At 40.2% G+C, this 17,357-nt stretch overlaps 1 protein-coding gene across 1 annotated transcript in view; it reads left to right on the forward strand.

Moving 5' to 3' along the window:
• The window catches only part of LOC124235413 (scavenger receptor cysteine-rich type 1 protein M160-like), a 50,152-nt gene extending 42,778 nt beyond the window's left edge, over positions 1 to 7,374 (forward strand). The window contains exons 15-19 of the mRNA XM_046653330.1: positions 1,139 to 1,447; positions 2,046 to 2,075; positions 2,696 to 2,803; positions 3,578 to 3,673; positions 7,215 to 7,374. Of these exons, the coding sequence (XP_046509286.1) occupies positions 1,139 to 1,447; positions 2,046 to 2,075; positions 2,696 to 2,803; positions 3,578 to 3,673; positions 7,215 to 7,321 (650 nt within the window). The 3' untranslated portion in view covers positions 7,322 to 7,374. The remainder of the gene's footprint in view (positions 1 to 1,138; positions 1,448 to 2,045; positions 2,076 to 2,695; positions 2,804 to 3,577; positions 3,674 to 7,214) is intronic.
• Positions 7,375 to 17,357: the final 9,983 nt, after the last annotated feature.

A 17,357-nucleotide genomic window follows, 5' to 3' on the forward strand; every position in this document is an offset into this window, starting at 1 on the left:
TTCTAACTTCTTCTGGCTGATCTAAGAATTAAATTGACATGAGACAGAATAACAGGAAAAGCAAACAGAGTTTAATTACATGTACACATGAGAGAAACCCCGGAAAACTGAGTAACTCATCAAAATGGCTTAAGCCACCACCTTAAATATCATCTTCAACTAAAGACAAAAGAGAATGTTGGGGGTAGTGGTTTGGAACTTCAAGGGGGAGGAAGGCAATTCACACGGAGGTGGAAAAGCAAATGTTTCGTAAACAAATGTTTGCCATGCCGGGCAGAAACAATGGGACATGGAGAGGACTTGGATCAAATGGGCCTTGCTAGGTTCCTCCCTGTCTACCACACCTAGTTCACATTATACTATGGTTATCTATGGTGATAGCTCCTTCCTGAAACAGGCCTTCTATTCTTTTAGGCAGTTAGTGGGAAGATCCAAGTTTCTTCCTGAGTCTTATATGGTTAAAAATAATCAAGCCAAAGAGACACATTTTGGGGTGGCAAATTCTGCTTCCCTGCAAATGAAACTCAATATTTCAGGAATTGACTCAAAAGAAGTGGACAGTTAACCTTACCCTGTATTTATACACAACCATGTGGGTATAATGGAATGTCAGTAGTGCCAACAGTCTTTTACTTGGGCAAGAGAATGTTTGTAGTTATGATCATAGCCCATGTGCATTATAGGCAGGGAAGTGAAGGCAAGAAGAGATGATAATTCGAGGGAATAGGAGAATCAGTGGTCTGTAGATCGGACTTCAGTCAAACAAATGTTATATCTGGAGTAATTATGAAAATGAGAGGGGCAGGATAGGAAGTTAGGGTCAGATGATAAGACACAGAAATTTGGAAAAGGAAATCAATGTATTTTGTCTTTAAATATCTAACAGTAGAAAACAAATAACCAGTTTCAGCCAGGTTGAAGACTTTCCACCCCTTGTTCATAACCAGGAGAAACCACAGCAATGTGTAGAGGCTTCTGCTCCTTACAGATTATTCTCTAATTCGTGTAACATTGGAACTCTGCCTTCCTCACCATGTCCAGATTCATCAATCAGGTTTACCACTTTCAAGTCTTTCCACCGCAGCATTCATCCACAACGACTTTCAGGATTAATAACAGCCATTTTGTGCCTTTCTAGATAAGATAAGAGTCAGTGGAGGCGACACCAAGTGCTCTGGGAGAGTGGAGATCTGGCACAAAAGCTCCTGGGGTACAGTGTGTGACGATTCCTGGGACCTGGCAGAGGCTGAGGTGGTGTGTCAGCAACTTGGCTGTGGCTCTGCTCTGGCTGCCGTGGGGGAGGCAGCGTTTGGACAGGGGACTGGACCTATCTGGTTGGATGACATACAGTGCAAGGGAAATGAGTCTTCTCTGTGGGACTGTCATTCCAAGCCCTGGGGACAAAGTGACTGCAGACACAAGGAAGATGCTGGTGTGAGGTGCTCTGGTAAGTGTGAAAAGGCTGAATTTAAACTAGGAGCCCTGCTAAGAGTGAAAGCATCGAGAAACAGCCTCAGATAGTTGACCTGGAGGATACTAGGATTTCTTGTTAAAGAAATGAAAGGCTATGTTAAATTATCCTTTTGTGGGGCTGGCCCCGTGGCCGAGTGGTTAAGTTCGTGCACTCTGCTGCAGGTGGCCCAGTGTTTCGTTGGTTCGAATCCTGGGCGCGGACATGGCACTGCTCATCAAACCACGCTGAGGAGGCGTCCCACATGCCACGACTGGAAGGACCCACAACGAAGAATATACAACTATGTACCAGGGGGCTTTGGGGAGAAAAAGGAAAAAATAAAATTAAAAAAAAATTATCCTTTTGCCTAACTAAATAAGATAACATCTCACTGTTCTCTAAACCTTTTCATCACTTTGAGGGGAGAAAGCTGGATTTAGCCTCAGACTTCCAATTGAGAGGATTCGGAGTGATATTTTAAAGGACACTCTATACACCCAGGGAATGCAAAAAGAAATACCCAGTTCCGTTTTGATTTCTATTTCATCTACATTTATGTGTCTCTCTTTTTCACTGTCTCTTTCTTTTGCAGGACAGTCGCCGAGATCCCTTGAAGTCTCAGGTACAGTTTTCTGCCCATCAGAAATGTCACTAATAACTAAGACAATATGGGAGGTCAAGGGAGAGAGCAAACTGCAATGAAATCAAAGGAGGCTGGGGACTTCAGAAATTATGAAACTATGGATGGCAGTGGTTGGTATCGACAGCTCTATGAGTCTACTCTGGTGTGCAGAACTTCTCTATAAAAAAGTAACTTTTTAAATATGGAGAAGGATAAGGAACGCTCATGCTACCCTCAGAAAAAAAAGTTATCTCTGCAGGTTCTCAAATATTCTTTATAAGACAGGCAAAAACAGCTCAAGCCCTGGCTATTTTCTAGGACTGGTGTTTTAGTGGTGAATGCAATGCAAGAGATAAGGCTTAATCATCAAACCTTTTGTACACAATTGGAGAGAATTTAGGACAATAGAATTATGGAAAGCTCTGTAGAAGATTAAAAGAAATCTGTTTAGAGATATTTTTTATCTGAGATAGTTCTCAGAGATTGTGCCATTTGTGAATATGCAAAAACTTATAGCCCTCATTCTTCTCAGCAACTAGAAAGTCGGTTCTTTTTCAGTGTATAAATTCGCAATTGATATCTACTAGTTAAATGCCTATCAATGTTTAATTTCTATACAGGTCACTCAGCATTTATTTTGTCTGGTATCCTTGGGCTCCTCCTGGTTCTGCTTATTCTATTTATTCTTGCGTGGTCTCACGTAGAGAAGAAAAAACATCTGCTCAGAGGTGAGAGCCCCATTAGAGTTGCATAAAATGTGGGTTATCTGGAACCAAGGGCACAAGGAATGGGGAATTCCCACAGAGAGAAACAAAACCATTTGCCACCTTGAGTGAGTTGGGTGGAAAGTGGCAGCCAAATAGAGAAGCACATGGAATGATCAAGAATCAGCCAATCCACAATTTCCTTTTGTAGAAATGTGATCACTTGGAAGCTGTAGTATACAATAGAGGTGATGTATCAGATGGGCAATGATCTTAGCTGATGAAAGGAAGGTAATTGTGTACTTTGGTTCAGGCTCCAGATTGCAGAAATAAGAAACAGCCAATGGGAAATGGCGAACCGTGGTGGAGAATTAAAAGCAAAGATGTCCTGGGTTTGAACCTCAGCTATTTATCATTTACTAGCTGCGTGACCTTTGACTAGAAAGTTTACTTTGTCAAGCTCCAATTTCCTAATCTGTAAAGTAGAGACAATACTATTGCTACCTCATTAGATTATTATGAGAGTTAAATGAATTAATCATATATAAGAATGGTGGCCAGCACACAGTAAATGTTATATAAAGGACTTGGTAATAAAAATGGAGGAATTTCAAGGGCTCAGCAAAAGGATAATGAATATTAGAAACATTGAGAATTCACTAGCAGAAATTGGTGCTGAAAGGATCTTTAGATTTTAACTCAGAGGGATCAATATATTTCAAACCTCGTAGATATATGTCCTAGTGTAAGAGATCAGCCATTTGAATTTAAATCCTAACCATGGGGCATCATTCTCAGTTTCATCCAGAAGAAGAGATTCTCTAGAGGAGGACCTATTCCATGAGATGGATACCTGCCTTACCAGAGAGGATTCACGGCAGATGAGCACTTCAGGTTTGTGACTCCAGTGGCCTCACTCTATAGAGAGGGTGGGAATATGAGGAAATACCACTGGTATTTAGATACTCTTACTTGATTGAGATTTATCTCAGCCTCCTATACAAAATACTTCATGTGAAAGGGAAGCAAAAGGAGGAGTTGATGAAATAAAACACTATTCAAAATTAAGAAAATTAGAATCTACACCCTCATTCATTTCATCTTCAGCGTCATATTTAGTCCATGGCAGAGGAGCCAAGTGGAGAGAATTAAAATGAAAAGTGTTGAACTGCTTCAGATGTGAGCAGTCAAATGTCTGTCCTCAGTTTTATTACAAAGCCAGTAAGCAATAAACAATTGTTTTCAATTTTATTTTATTTTCATTTTTATTAATATGGCTATCTTCATTGGGTATTATTTTTTGTACATTTATGATTATTTAAAATGTTTTTATGACATATAATATATGTACAAAACAGTTCATAAAGCTTTTAATCATTTCTTTGAAGAAATAACTATAAGTAGAATTGCTGTGACTACATAATAAACAGAGTCTGGCAAGTGGCTTTCCACTAGTTATAACAAATTTTACTCCTGTAAGTTATAAGTGAAAAGGTATTTTGCTGCATAGTCTCTAACACTAAATATTTTCACCTCTTTTATAATTTTGCTAATTATTTGATAATGGTATCTCACTGTTATTTTAACATTATTTCAATTACCAAGGAGATACATTATTTTTTACATATGTGTTAGCCAATTTTAAAGCCTTAAGACTTGCCAGTTTTTCCTTTAACATTGAATACATGTCTTAATTTGCAAGTACTATTTTAATATTAAGACTATTGATTCTTCTTCTATGTTATCCATTATATACAATTTCCCAGTTTGTCATTTGACTTTAAAGTTTTTAAGTGGATTTGTATTGCACTGGAGGAAATTTAGGGCTGTTAGGTACAAAAAAGAGAATAGACAGTGCTTTCTTTCAACAGTGCTCTGCATTTTATCTGATTGAAAATTTGGAGCCCATTTATCTCATTGATGGTGGTGGGGGTTATTATACTGTGTTAGTTTTGCTGGAGCCGCCATAAGAAAGCCACCATGGATAAATTAAACAACAGAAATTTATCTCCTCACAATTCCAGAGTTCAGACGTCGGAAATCACAGTGTCAGCAGAGTTGATTTCTTCTGAGATCTGTCTCCTTGGCTTGAGGATAGCCGGCCAGTCTCTGTGTCTTCATATCTTCCCTCTGTACCTCTCTGTGTCTTAAATTCCTCTTCTTATAAGAAGACCAGTCATATTGGGTTAGGGCCCACCTTAATGACCTCATTTAAAATTATCTCTTTAAAGACCCTATCTCCCAATACACTCATGTTCTAAGGTACTAGGCAGTAGGACTTCAACATGCGAATTTAGGGGGACGTGACTCGGCCCGTAACCTGTACCTAGTAAAAGAATTGTGCCAGTGTAGAGTGTGCTATCTCCAAATTGCTAGATACATCTAGTTGTTTTTTGAAGTGATTGTTTCCATTTACACTTCCAACAGCAGTCTAGGAAAGTTCCTATTGCTCCACATTTTTATTAATTACCGTCTGACCATATTGACATGATCTGCAACTCTGCTGTCTGCCAGAAGATAAAGTGAATCTTCTCTTGAGGGAAATAATATCATCCAGAACATCTAAAATGTTAAACACAAGATTCAGTATTTAAAAAAATGCCAGGCTTACCAAGAAATAGGACCAAATGTAAAAAAATACAAAAGAACCTGAACCGAAGGTGACTCAGATACTATGGTTATCAGATATTTTAAAATAACTATGATTAATGAATTCGAGAAAAAATCTGGCCAGATAGAGATTTCACCACAGAATTGGAAGTTATGTATAAGAATGAAATAGAAATCCTATAAATGAAAAATACAAAACTGAAATTAAGAACTCAATAGATAAAATTGAATAGAGCTTAAAAGAGAAAGAGTGAGTTGTATAATAGACCAATAGATAATAATTGGACTTACAGAAAACAAAAAAAAAAAAAACAAAGGATGAAAGTATAGTAAAACTCATAAGAAGAAAATTGGGTATGATTAAAATATCTAATAAATATAACTGGTGACATCAATTTCAGGGAGGATGAAATAAGCCAACTGTACCCTATATATCCTACTGATTATAACTAAAATCTCTGAGCAAATATGAAAAACAGCCACCTCACCTCAGACCCATTGAAATGGCTCCTACTAAAGAAATAAATAAATAAACAAACAGAAAATAACAAGTGTTGGCAAACATGGAGAAATTGGAACACTCATGTATTGTTGGTGGGAATATAAAATGATACAGCCACTGTGGAAAACAGTATGTTAGTCCCTCAAAAAATTTAAAATAAAATTGCCATATGGTCTAGCAACTCCACTTCTGGGTATATATCCAAAAGAATCAAAAACAGGTCTCTAACAGATGCTTGTACACCCGTGTTCATAACAGCGTTATTCACAACAGCCAAAACATGGAAGCAACCCAAATGTCTATTGACAGAGAATGAATAAGCCAAAGGTAGTATATCCACACAATGGAATATTATTCAACCTTAAAAAGAAAGGAAATTCTGACATGCGACAACATGGATGAACCTTGAGGACACTATGCTAAGTGAAATCAGCCAATCACAAAAAGACAAATATTGTATGATTCCATTTATATGACATACCTACAGTAGTCAAAATCATAGAGACAGAAAGTAGAATGGTGGTTGCCAAGGGCTGCAGGGGAGGGGGAATTACATCAGTAATTTATTTTCTCACAGTTTTGTAGGCTAGAAGTCCAAGATCAAGGTGTCAGTAGGTTTCATTTCTTCTGAAGCCTCTCCTTGACTTGTAGAGAACCATAATCTCTCTGTGTTCTCACATGTTCACCCCTTGGTCTGTGTGTGTCTGTGTCCATTCTGTTCTTTTAAGGATGCCAGTCATACTGGATTAGGGCTCACCCAAACGACCTCAGTTTACCTTAGTTACCTCTTTACAGTCCCTATCTCCAAAGTCTAAGCTACTAGAGATTAGGACTTCAACATATAAATTTTGAGGGACATGATTCAGCCCACAACACTTAGCAGATTTATTATTGTATGATATAACGGAACACCCTTGCCCTGTCTAAACATCGTTAATCCTAAATTCTGAGTTAACAGAGTCCAAACCATAGAATTTTGAAAGAGTAATTTCCAGAGGCATTTCAAAAGCAAACCCATAAACAGTTTTACCTTCCTCTTTCATTTTGATGCTATTTAACTCTCTTTCTTTGACAATTAAATTATATTATTACATGCTGGAACTCAGAATTCTAGATTGACTATGGGGTCAGGAAGAAAACTGACTAACATCTGGGTATAGAAGGGAATATTAGGACCTAACACCTGCTAGATCTGTCCCAATTGATCAATTCTTCATGCTGTGTGTGTGTGTGCGCGCGCGTGTGTGTGTGTTTGTCTTTATATACAGTAGTGGCTTTGTTTAGAAGAAGAGGAGCTTATTGCCTCTTGTTTTATAATTTCAGATCAGCTTCCAAATGTTTTTGAAAGAGACAGCAATTTTCAAATGAGTGAAGAGGAATTCAACTTACCCTGTGGAAAGTTGGTCCAAACAACATTTCCTGATCAATAAGAGAACAGCTAAATTGGTAAAGACTGGTGATAATAAAAGTCAAATTATGTGTATCACTGTTATGGACTAAATTTTTGTGCCCCTGCCCCAAATTCATGTATTGAAATCTTAACTCACAATATGATGATATTAGGAGGGAAGTAATTAGGACATGAAGGCGGAGGCCTCATGAATGCAATTAATGCTTTTGTAAAAGGGATCCCAGAGAGCTCTCACTCTCTTTTCACCGTGGGAGGATACAATGAGAGGTTGTCAGTCTAGAGCCTGGAAGAGGGCTCTCACCAGAACCCGAGCACACTAGCACCCTGATCTCAGACTTCCAGCCTCCAGAACTTTGAGAAATAAATGTCTGCTTTTATCAGCCACCCAGTCTATGGTATTCTATTATAGCAGCCCAAACTAAGACAATCACTAAGAAACACTCCTACCATAATAAACTGAACAACGAAAAACATTACTTGAAGCTGATTTGTGGCTGTTCTTATGGATCAAGTGTGCTTAATTCCATAGAGATTTGAATGTAGAAAGCATCATTTTCAAAATTGAATGTCAGAATAGTCACTTTATTTTTATCCCTACTAGATTTATTCATTGATGGCTTTGTTCAATTGCTCTTCCTTCTAGCTTAACATCTTCAGATTTTGAGAATATCATTGTTCCCATAGGAACTGCAACAGATATATTACAGTGATAAATACCTATCTCAAAATTAAAATAATTTTGGAAAAAGCAATAGGCTTCATGGAGCTCTTAGAGGGGACGTAAAAATAGGAAAAGAGGACTAGTTTGTTATAAGGGAAATTTTATAATCTTTATGTCCCCAAACACCTTTTGTTCATTTAGGGCCTCTGCTTTCAAGGAGTTGGAGAGGCTACAAATCAGGACACTTTGGTCCATAAATCTTATCAGAAAGAATAATTCGCTCCATTCCAAAAGAAGCTTGTTTTGAAAGCTTTTTCTCAAGAGAGAGCAAGATCTTAGATTGTCCCTTAGATTTAAAGTAAATTCTGGGGCCCAGCCATGCATTATATGTGCAGTAAATATTATGAAAAAATGTAGTAGAGAGTTTAAATATTATCATTTAACCCTGACCAATATTTTGTCCTTCAGTAAAAATATTATGGGTTCCTATATAAAAATGCAGAGCTATCTCTATTTCTGTTTCATAAAAAATATGGAAAATATTGAAAGAGTAATAACAAATACTAATAATTCTACCATTCTGAGATAATTACTGTTAACATTTTGGAATGTTTCTGTCCACCTTTGTCTACCTGTGTCACTCTTTCTTGAATATAAATGAACATATATTGTCCATCTGTGTAAAATAAAGATGCCTCATTCTTATTACATTATTTTTCTTTAAACTTCCACTAAGTCTAGCATAAATCATATGTGTTCTTGTACATGATGAGTCATTTTTCTCTTGCTGTTTTCAGGATTTTCTTTTTGTTTTTCAACAATTTGGTTGTGATATGTCTAGGTGAGGATTTCTTTCTGTTTTTCCTCCTTGGGATTTGTTGAACTTCTTGGATTTCTAAATTAATGTTTTTCATCAAATTTTGGAAGTTTTCAACCATTATTTCTTCAAATAGTTTTCTGCCTCTTTTTTGTCTCTTCTCTTTCTGTGCCTCCCAGTACATGTGTGTTTTCATTCAAGCTCTGTTCATTTTTCTGCAATCTCTTTTATCCGTGTTCTTTAGATTGGGTTGTTTCTACTGATGAAGTTTATTAATTTTTTTCTTCTGCAATTTCAAATATGCTGCTAAGCCACATTAATAAGTTATTGTTTCAGTTGTATGTTTCAACTCCAGAATTTCTATTGGTTTTTTACAGATTTTATCTCTTCTTATTTGCTGAGTCATTGTCATCATACTTTTCTTTAATTCCACACACATGATTTTCTTTAGTTCTTCAAACTTATTCATAGTAGTTGCTTTGAAGTCCTTGTCTGCTCAATCCAGCATCTTGACTCACTTAGAGATAGTTTCCATTGATTGCTTTCGTTTTTCTTCATGAGTATGCATCATACTATCCTGTTTCTCTCATGTCTCATTTTTGTTGTTGTTTAAAACTTTGTATTTTAGATAATATATTGCTGCAATTCTGGTTTCTACTTTGTGCCCCAAGGCAATTGTTGTTGTGATTTGTGTGTTAACTTGCCTGGACTACATCTGTGGAATCTATCTCCCTTATGTTGTGCAGTCACTGATGTCTATACTTAGGGTTTTTTCTTCATTTTTTTTTACACCTGGTTTTGTGGAGATGACTCTTCGATCTGCAATGCTTAAGGGTCAGCCAATTATTGGTTAGACGTGCTCAGACACAGTGAACCAGTAAGGCCGCCTTCTTCTACCACTGGATCTGTGTGTTTGAAGAACTTATTCTAAGTTTAGGCATTTTAAAGTCTGCCCTTGCTTTTAATTTCTGCCAGAGCCTCTTGTGCTTCTTCTGCATGTGTGTGCAACCTCCAGTGAGTCAGAGATGTGTGGAGATCTTATTTGACTCTTCTATTGCTGTCTCATTTCCCAGATCTCCCTGTTAAGTATCTACCTAGTCCACTGGGTTTTTTGGGTGGCAGTGGGATAATTGGGATGGGGGAGTGAGAGCTATCCCAGGCAATAATGCCACAATTTCTTACTGTTCTTACCCAAAGTTCATGATAGACAGTTCTCAAATTGATTTTTTTTTAACTACCAAGAGAAAGTTAATATTTCTTTTGTAGTTCTTTTTTTTTTTTTTTAAGATTTTTTTTTATTTTTTCCTTTTTCTCCCCAAAGCCCCCCGGTACATAGTTGTGCATTCTTCGTTGTGGGTTCCTCTAGTTGTGGCATGTGGGACGCTGCCTCAGCGTGGTCTGACGAGCAGTGCCATGTCCGCGCCCAGGATTCGAACTAACGAAACACTGGGCCGCCTGCAGCGGAGCACGCGAACTTAACCACTCGGCCACGGGGCCAGCCCTTGTAGTTCTTTTTTTTTTATTTTAAAGATTTTATTTTTCCTTCTTCTCCCCAAAGTCCTCTGGGACATAGTTGTATAATTTTAGTTGTGGGTCCTTCTAGTTGTGGCATGTAGGACACTGCCTCAGCATGGCCTGATGAGTGGTGCCATGTCTGCACCTAGGATCCGAACCGGTGAAACCCTGGGCCGCCAAAGACGAGCGCACAAACTTAACCGCTAGGCCACAAGGCCGCCCCTCAAATTGATTTTTGCCTTTGGTCAATTTCCAGAGTTCTGAAAAGGTTTTTTTTTTTTTACTGTTTTATTTACTTTTTTAGTTTCTTTTGGGGGAGAGGATTTGCCAACCTGCTCACTCCATTGTGCCTCAATTACTAGTCTTAGCATCTATTTATTATCTTGCCTGAATCAATTATTACTATGATGATTAGCAAATGATGACTTTTAAATCCATAATTTCTAATTTGTTTATTTGTTAAAATTCTGTAAGAAAGAATTTTTCCTACTTCTGCATTTATTTATTCAATACGAACACATGAGTTTTAATTTTATTGAATGACTGTAGTTCGTTGCTAACATTATTTACATTGGTGCACAAATTGTCTCATGTTTGGCCGGTAGGGGCCCCCTCATGCTAGCTCCTATGTCCATTAGACACATTTCCATCATCTTTGAGTACTTCTAAATTTATGTCACAATTATAGATCTCAGGTTCGTCTTGTAGTTTCCTTTTCCCAGCTCTGGAGTTAGGCACTTTTCCAAGGAGCTTTGGTTTCTCTTAGAGGGAAGTGGAATTTTGAAAGCAATACTGGAGTTTTAAGTGATCTCATTGCTCCTGGGAGTCACTATTTAGAGTCTGTTATGAACTTAATTGAGTCCCCTCAAAATTCATATGCTGAAGCCCCAAACTCAATATGACTGTATTTGGCAATAAGGAGATAAGGCCTTTAGAAGGTAATTAGGTTTAAATGAGGTCATAAGGGTGGCCCTAATCTGATAGGGCTGCTGCCTTATAGAACAAGTAAGAGACATCAGAGCTCTCTCTCTCTGTCATGTCAGGACACAGTGAGAAGACAGCTGTCTACAGCCAGGAAGAGATTTCTCACCAGAAACCAAATTGCCAGCACCTTGATCTCAGACTTCCCAGCCTCTAGAATTGTGAGAAATAAGTTTCTCTTTTTAAACCATCCAATCTGTGATATTTTGTTATGGCAGTCCAAGGTGACTAAGACAGAGTCCATCTCAGCAGGGAACTGGAAAAAAAATACACATACATAAACATACGTGCACACACACGTATATACATACATATACGCACATATATGTATTTTATATCTGTCTAAATATCTATTGATATGTTTCTACCCATATATTTGTCTATCAATCTACTTATCTATAATATTCTGAGTTCATTAAAGAAGACTTTCTAAAGAGACATGACAATTAAATGTAATACATGATATACTTGGCTGAATCCTGGATGACAGGATTGAGTTAATTGAAACAATAACTACATATATATGAACTTTGCATGATACAATATTTTGATTTGATAACTGTACTTGGCTACCTTAAATAATCATTGTTCTTAGGCAATACACAGTGATGAATTTCAGGAAAAGAGCACATGATGTCTGCAGTGCAGAAAAGAGGGGGAGAGGGAATGGAGCAAATGTTAAATGGTAAAAGTGGAGAATTGTTCTTTGTAATATTCTGGCAATTTTTATGTACATTTGAAATTAGATAAAAATTAAAATGTGCAAAAATCATTTCTAACATCTATTTTGCTACTTATCAAAATATCTAGTGTTGATTGGAGATAAATGTTGCTGAAGAGCTTATGCTAGTTACTTTAGGATTTTTAATTATTTTCTTCCAAGAACTAATTTTCCACACCAGAAGTATTTATTATTAATAAGGGTAACTGATTCCTCTAAGGTATAAATTAAAATATACACACACACACAAAATGAGAAGACAGAGACAGAAAAATAGAGAGATGGGTGGAGAATGTATGGATTAATGAATGGACAAATAATGGATGAATAGATAGATGGGTATCACAAGTAAGCCAAAGGAAATAACAAAAAAGATAACCTTAAAAAAATGACAGTCCCAGAATTCCTTAGCTGTTTGCACAGTGCACTCGGGGCTACAAAAGAAAAGTCAAACAGCTCTTCTCTAAAGATCTATCTTTTCCTGGGATACATAGAGCTCCAGTTCATGAAAGGCAGCTTTAGCCCTGAGAGGTGACTTGAGATTCACATCTTGGAGCCTAGGGACTCTCTGTGACTCCAGTTTGACACGGAGCTGCTAATGTCCTCTGACTTCAACCCAGCCACAGAACTGCTTTTGCAACAAAGGAACATATTTTGGCAAATGAGATAGCGAAATTTAGGTCCATAAATTTATATGCTCAAGAAATGACTCTTATTTGGACACCTCTCCAGTGACTTTCCCTCATAGCTCCTTGTGTTTCCACACAAATCCTGCCTCTGGGAGCTCAGAAGAGAGAAAGAAAACAGTACCTCCCCAGGGCCTGTGATCTTAAGATCAGGATAAAACGTAAGGAGTAAAGGTAAAGAAAGGAGAGGGTGTGGGTGATTGTTCCCAAGCTGTGTCAGTTTCATGTATGAGACACAATGAAGAGTGGGGTCCTATCATTGCCTCAATGAGCTTAATAAGATATTTTCTGTGAGAAAAGTCTAGGATATCGTAACTACTTTGCAAGCATCCTGTCTTCCCCAACTTACTATACTGTTCCCATTACTCCAGAAAAAATCTTGTGAAATATAATTTAATTTATTCACTAACATTTATAGAACAACTAAATGCCCTAAGTCTAGTACAAGGGGCCCAGTCTATATGATTCATATGGTTGGTGTGACTATGACACTTGCAGGATATGGACCTTTAGTTTGTTATTCCAGCCATATCTAATTACTTGAAATTCCTGAAAGAAATAATTTTTTGCTTAATCCTATACCATTACCAGAGTGATTCAACTTCATCTTTCAAAAATAGTAGTTTTATTGAGAAACTATTAATTACTTTGTATTAAACCATTCAAATCTCACAGTAAGCATTTAAGGTAGTTTTGATTAATCATCTACATTTTCTAGTTGAGGAAACTGAAACTCAGATAATTTGAAAATTTGAATTTGGCCAATTTCAAAGGAGGCAATGTCAATAATCAAATCTGAGCTACTTCTGCAGTATTTAGCAGAGAATCTTGTTCAAAACTTAAAAATCAGTATATAGTATGTACAATCAGTATCTAATTAGTATGAGATCAGTAAACTAGTTGATTAAAGATAAGAAGGTAATTTCTCATGAGCTTACAGGTTTCCAAACATACTTCCAGAGAGACATCCATACCCAAATTCTCCATGATCTCTTGAATCAAAATCAAGCCCGCTTGTGTTTAGCTGATCAGTGTAGTTTTGGCAGAAATTCAGATTCAGCATCTACCTCATTCTAACAATCCCCTGCAGTCTCAGAGGAGGGAGCTCACAACTGTTCAGATGAGGAAGGCTGACAGTCTTGGGAAATACTTATCACTTATCCATAACTTATTTACTAGCATTTCTCACCTCAGTGCATTAACAGAACTGACTGATGAACAGGAAAGTTTCCAGTGTTGTAGAGTGGAGATGGATTACCAAGCCTTTTGATCTATGATCTATGATCAGAACTAATACTTGAGTGATGTCCTCCTCCCCCATGGACATCCCTCAATGCTATGGTCTCTGCTCACATTGGAACAGGCTTGTGGCCCATCTGACTGGACGACCTGAACTGCACAAGAAATAAGTTCTGTGTGTAGTGGTGACCTACCTAAGACCGGGATCAGCATCACTACAGGCACAAGAGGGATATAGGAATCATCAGGTCAGATCTACTCTAAAGGTTGCCTACAAGTTAGAGAGAGAGGAGAATGACATCAGCAAAATGCCAACATAGGAATTTCTACCACTTCTCTCCTGACCCAGAAACATCGATTTGAACAACTATCTGCAGACAAAAATACCTTCACAAGAGCAAAGGACTCTAGTTGAAGGATTACTGCACTAGGGTAAAGCACACAAATAAGAAAGGATGCATTAAAGAGGGTAAGAGAGATAGATTCACATTACCCCCATTATCCCTTCCCTAACTCTGGGCAGCCTAGTGTGGAGAGAGTAACGTGAGTGCCCACCTTCACTATGGACCCTACAGCCCACCCATCCCAGCACCAGGCTAACTCCTGCAGTCCTGGGTGTCCCCCTGAAACCCAGGCCCCATCTCATGGTTCCAGCAGCCCCAGGCAGCATGCTTGGCACAAGTTCCCAGATGGCTCTTATGAACCCAAACCCCAGCTCACCCCAGCACCTGCTGACTCCAGGCAGCTCACATGGCCCAAGATAACTTCCGTGGCAAGGCTCCCTGCAAACTCCCAGGAACCTGGGGCCCTGTCTCACCCTGGCACCTGCCACCTCCAGCAGCTCCGAGTGGCTCCTGTGACACCAGGCATCCAGAGGATGCCTGGGAACAGAGGCCCCTATTTCACCCTGGTGCCTGCTGGTTCCAGCAGCCCCAGGAAGCATCCTTGGCACCAGGCTTCCAGTGTGTTCTTGCAAATCCAGGCTCCCAGATTATCACAGCACGCAGCAGTTCCAGCAGTTCCAGGTGGCTTCCACAGTGCCAGACATCTAGTGGGCTCCTGCAAACTGACTCCCCCATCTCAGGCAGGCATCTGCTGGCTCCGTGGCCCCAGGCAGTTCCCACTGTACTAGGTGGTGTTTCTGGCACTGCTCTCCTGGAAAGACCCGGAAAATCCATGCTCCAGTTCATCTCAGCACCAGCCAGCTCCAGTGGTCCCAGGCCACTTATTTGTTCACAAAGTGGTCCCCATACACAGAGGGCAAGAAAAGACCAAAGAAAGAGGCAGACCACTCCAAATTTGTAGGTGGCAGGTTTAATAATCAAGACAACTTATATACGAGGCTTGTCTTGGGAGGCCACAAGACAAGAAGATCTCTGCAACTGCCTGCTAGAATCTTAAAGCTTATATAGAGGCCTTAACAAGGTTCAGTCATGTATTCAGTCCATATGGTCTCAATGACACCATACTCTCTCAATGCTACATCCTTAGAACAGCTCCTAGTATGGGAATGGTGGGCAGAACACACATTCCAGGGTCAGGGGAGGGAGTGGTCCAGCTCACAGGTCAATCAATAGTCACGTCCTCTTAAGGACCTCCTCCTACACAGTTTCCAAGTCACCAGGCCCTGGCAAGCTCCCATGAACCCAGACTCCTGGCTCACCCCATTCCTGTGAAACTCCTGCAGTACGAGGTGGCTCCCTAGGCTCCCAATTAATGCCTGTGAACCCAGGCTCCAAGGGGGCACCTGTGAAGCCAGGGTCCCAGCAGGGCCCAGCACCAGGCTGACTACTGCCATTCCAAGCTTTTAACCCACCCCCACACCAGGCCACCCAAAGGACTCCAGCAGCAAGCCTGCCCAAGGACAGCACCAGACTGTGCACCCAGAGTATTTGGAAAAGTTGCACAGTGAAAGACTTTCCCTGTCAAAGCCAATCTGTAAAGATTAGAAGAGGTTCCTACATACTCAAATGCACAGACACCAATGCAAGGCCACAGGGATGACGAACAATCTAAGGAAACATGACACCACCAAAGGAAACTAATAAAATTCCAGTGACTGACCCGAAAGAAATGGAGATCTATGAAATATCCAACAAAGAGTTCAGAATAATCCTCTCAAAAAACTTCAGTGAACTACAAGAAAATAGAGATAGACTACTAAATGAAAGTAGAGAAACAGTACATGAACAAAATGAGAAGTTCAACAAAGAAATAGAAACCATTAAAAAATCAAGCAGACATTCTAGAGTTGAAGACTACAATGACTGATGAAGAATTCAATGAGAGCTTCAACATCAGACTTGACCAAGCAGAAGAAAAAATTAGTGAGCTAGAAAACAGGTCATTTGAAATTATCCAGTCTGAGGAGAAAAAATAAAAATCAATTAAAAAAGAATAAAGAGAGAGAAGAGCCAAGATGGCGCCGTGAGTAGTCCTCTTTGTCTCTCGCCCTTCGAGTCTACAATTATTTGGACACTTATCGCTTGACAAAGGATATCCAGACAGCATCTCAGGACGTCTGAGACACCCACGCGACTATACATCGGAAGGCGGATGGACTTTCCTCCGGGAGGATGTGGAAATAGGTGAAAACTCTCCAACCCCGACGGGCAGCCTAGTACCCGCAAGCGGCTTTCTTCCAACGGACGCCCCCAGAGGATCCACACACATCTAGGGCAGGAGCGAGAACACAACAGAGGAGCGACGGTGGAAACAGGTGACCAGAACCCTACCTAAACCCCCTGCAATTACTCCTAAACGCAGAGGGAAACTTTGGAGTTGCACACCTGAGCCCGCGGGGAGAGTCTCTCCCCGCCATTGGCGGGGAGACTCAGCCTGGTGTTCGGGGCGCCCGGAGGGTCCCAGAGAGAGACACGGAGGGCACGGAGATCTCCCAGCTGCCGTTGCCTGCCCCGTGGGACTAGGGATTGCCGGAGATCTCGGAGAGGACCGGGGCGGGGGGAACTTTCAAAGGCCGGTTTTGCGACCCGGAGGGGAAGCGCCGCAGCTCTGCCCGGGCAGCAGACAAAACTCTCTGTCTGCCATTAGCAGAGGGGCCACGCCCAGCATTCACGGCTCCGGCAGAGGCCCGGAGAGAATCCCAGAGGGCTGGGCAACCCCCAGCTGCCGTTGCCCACCCCGTGAGGCTAGGGATTGCCGGAGATCTCAGAGAGGACTGGGGCTGGAGAGAGTTCCAGAGACCCAGCTTAGTAGCCTAGGGGGAAACCCTACAGGCTCACAGCAGCCTTAGGGAAAGCCTCTGCACAGCACCAGTAGAAGGCACCCAGCCGCCAGCCACAAGGCTGGAAGACCCCAGGGCAAAAGCAGCATAGCTAGGTGAACTAACCACAGACTGTAGAAGATGCCAATAGCTCTCCTGCGACCCATAGAGGACAAGTGAGATTTGGTGGGTGCCGACAGCAACGGAGCGAC

This window comes from Equus quagga, chromosome 1, assembly GCF_021613505.1.
Source record: "Equus quagga isolate Etosha38 chromosome 1, UCLA_HA_Equagga_1.0, whole genome shotgun sequence".
Taxonomy (NCBI): Eukaryota; Metazoa; Chordata; class Mammalia; order Perissodactyla; family Equidae; genus Equus; species Equus quagga.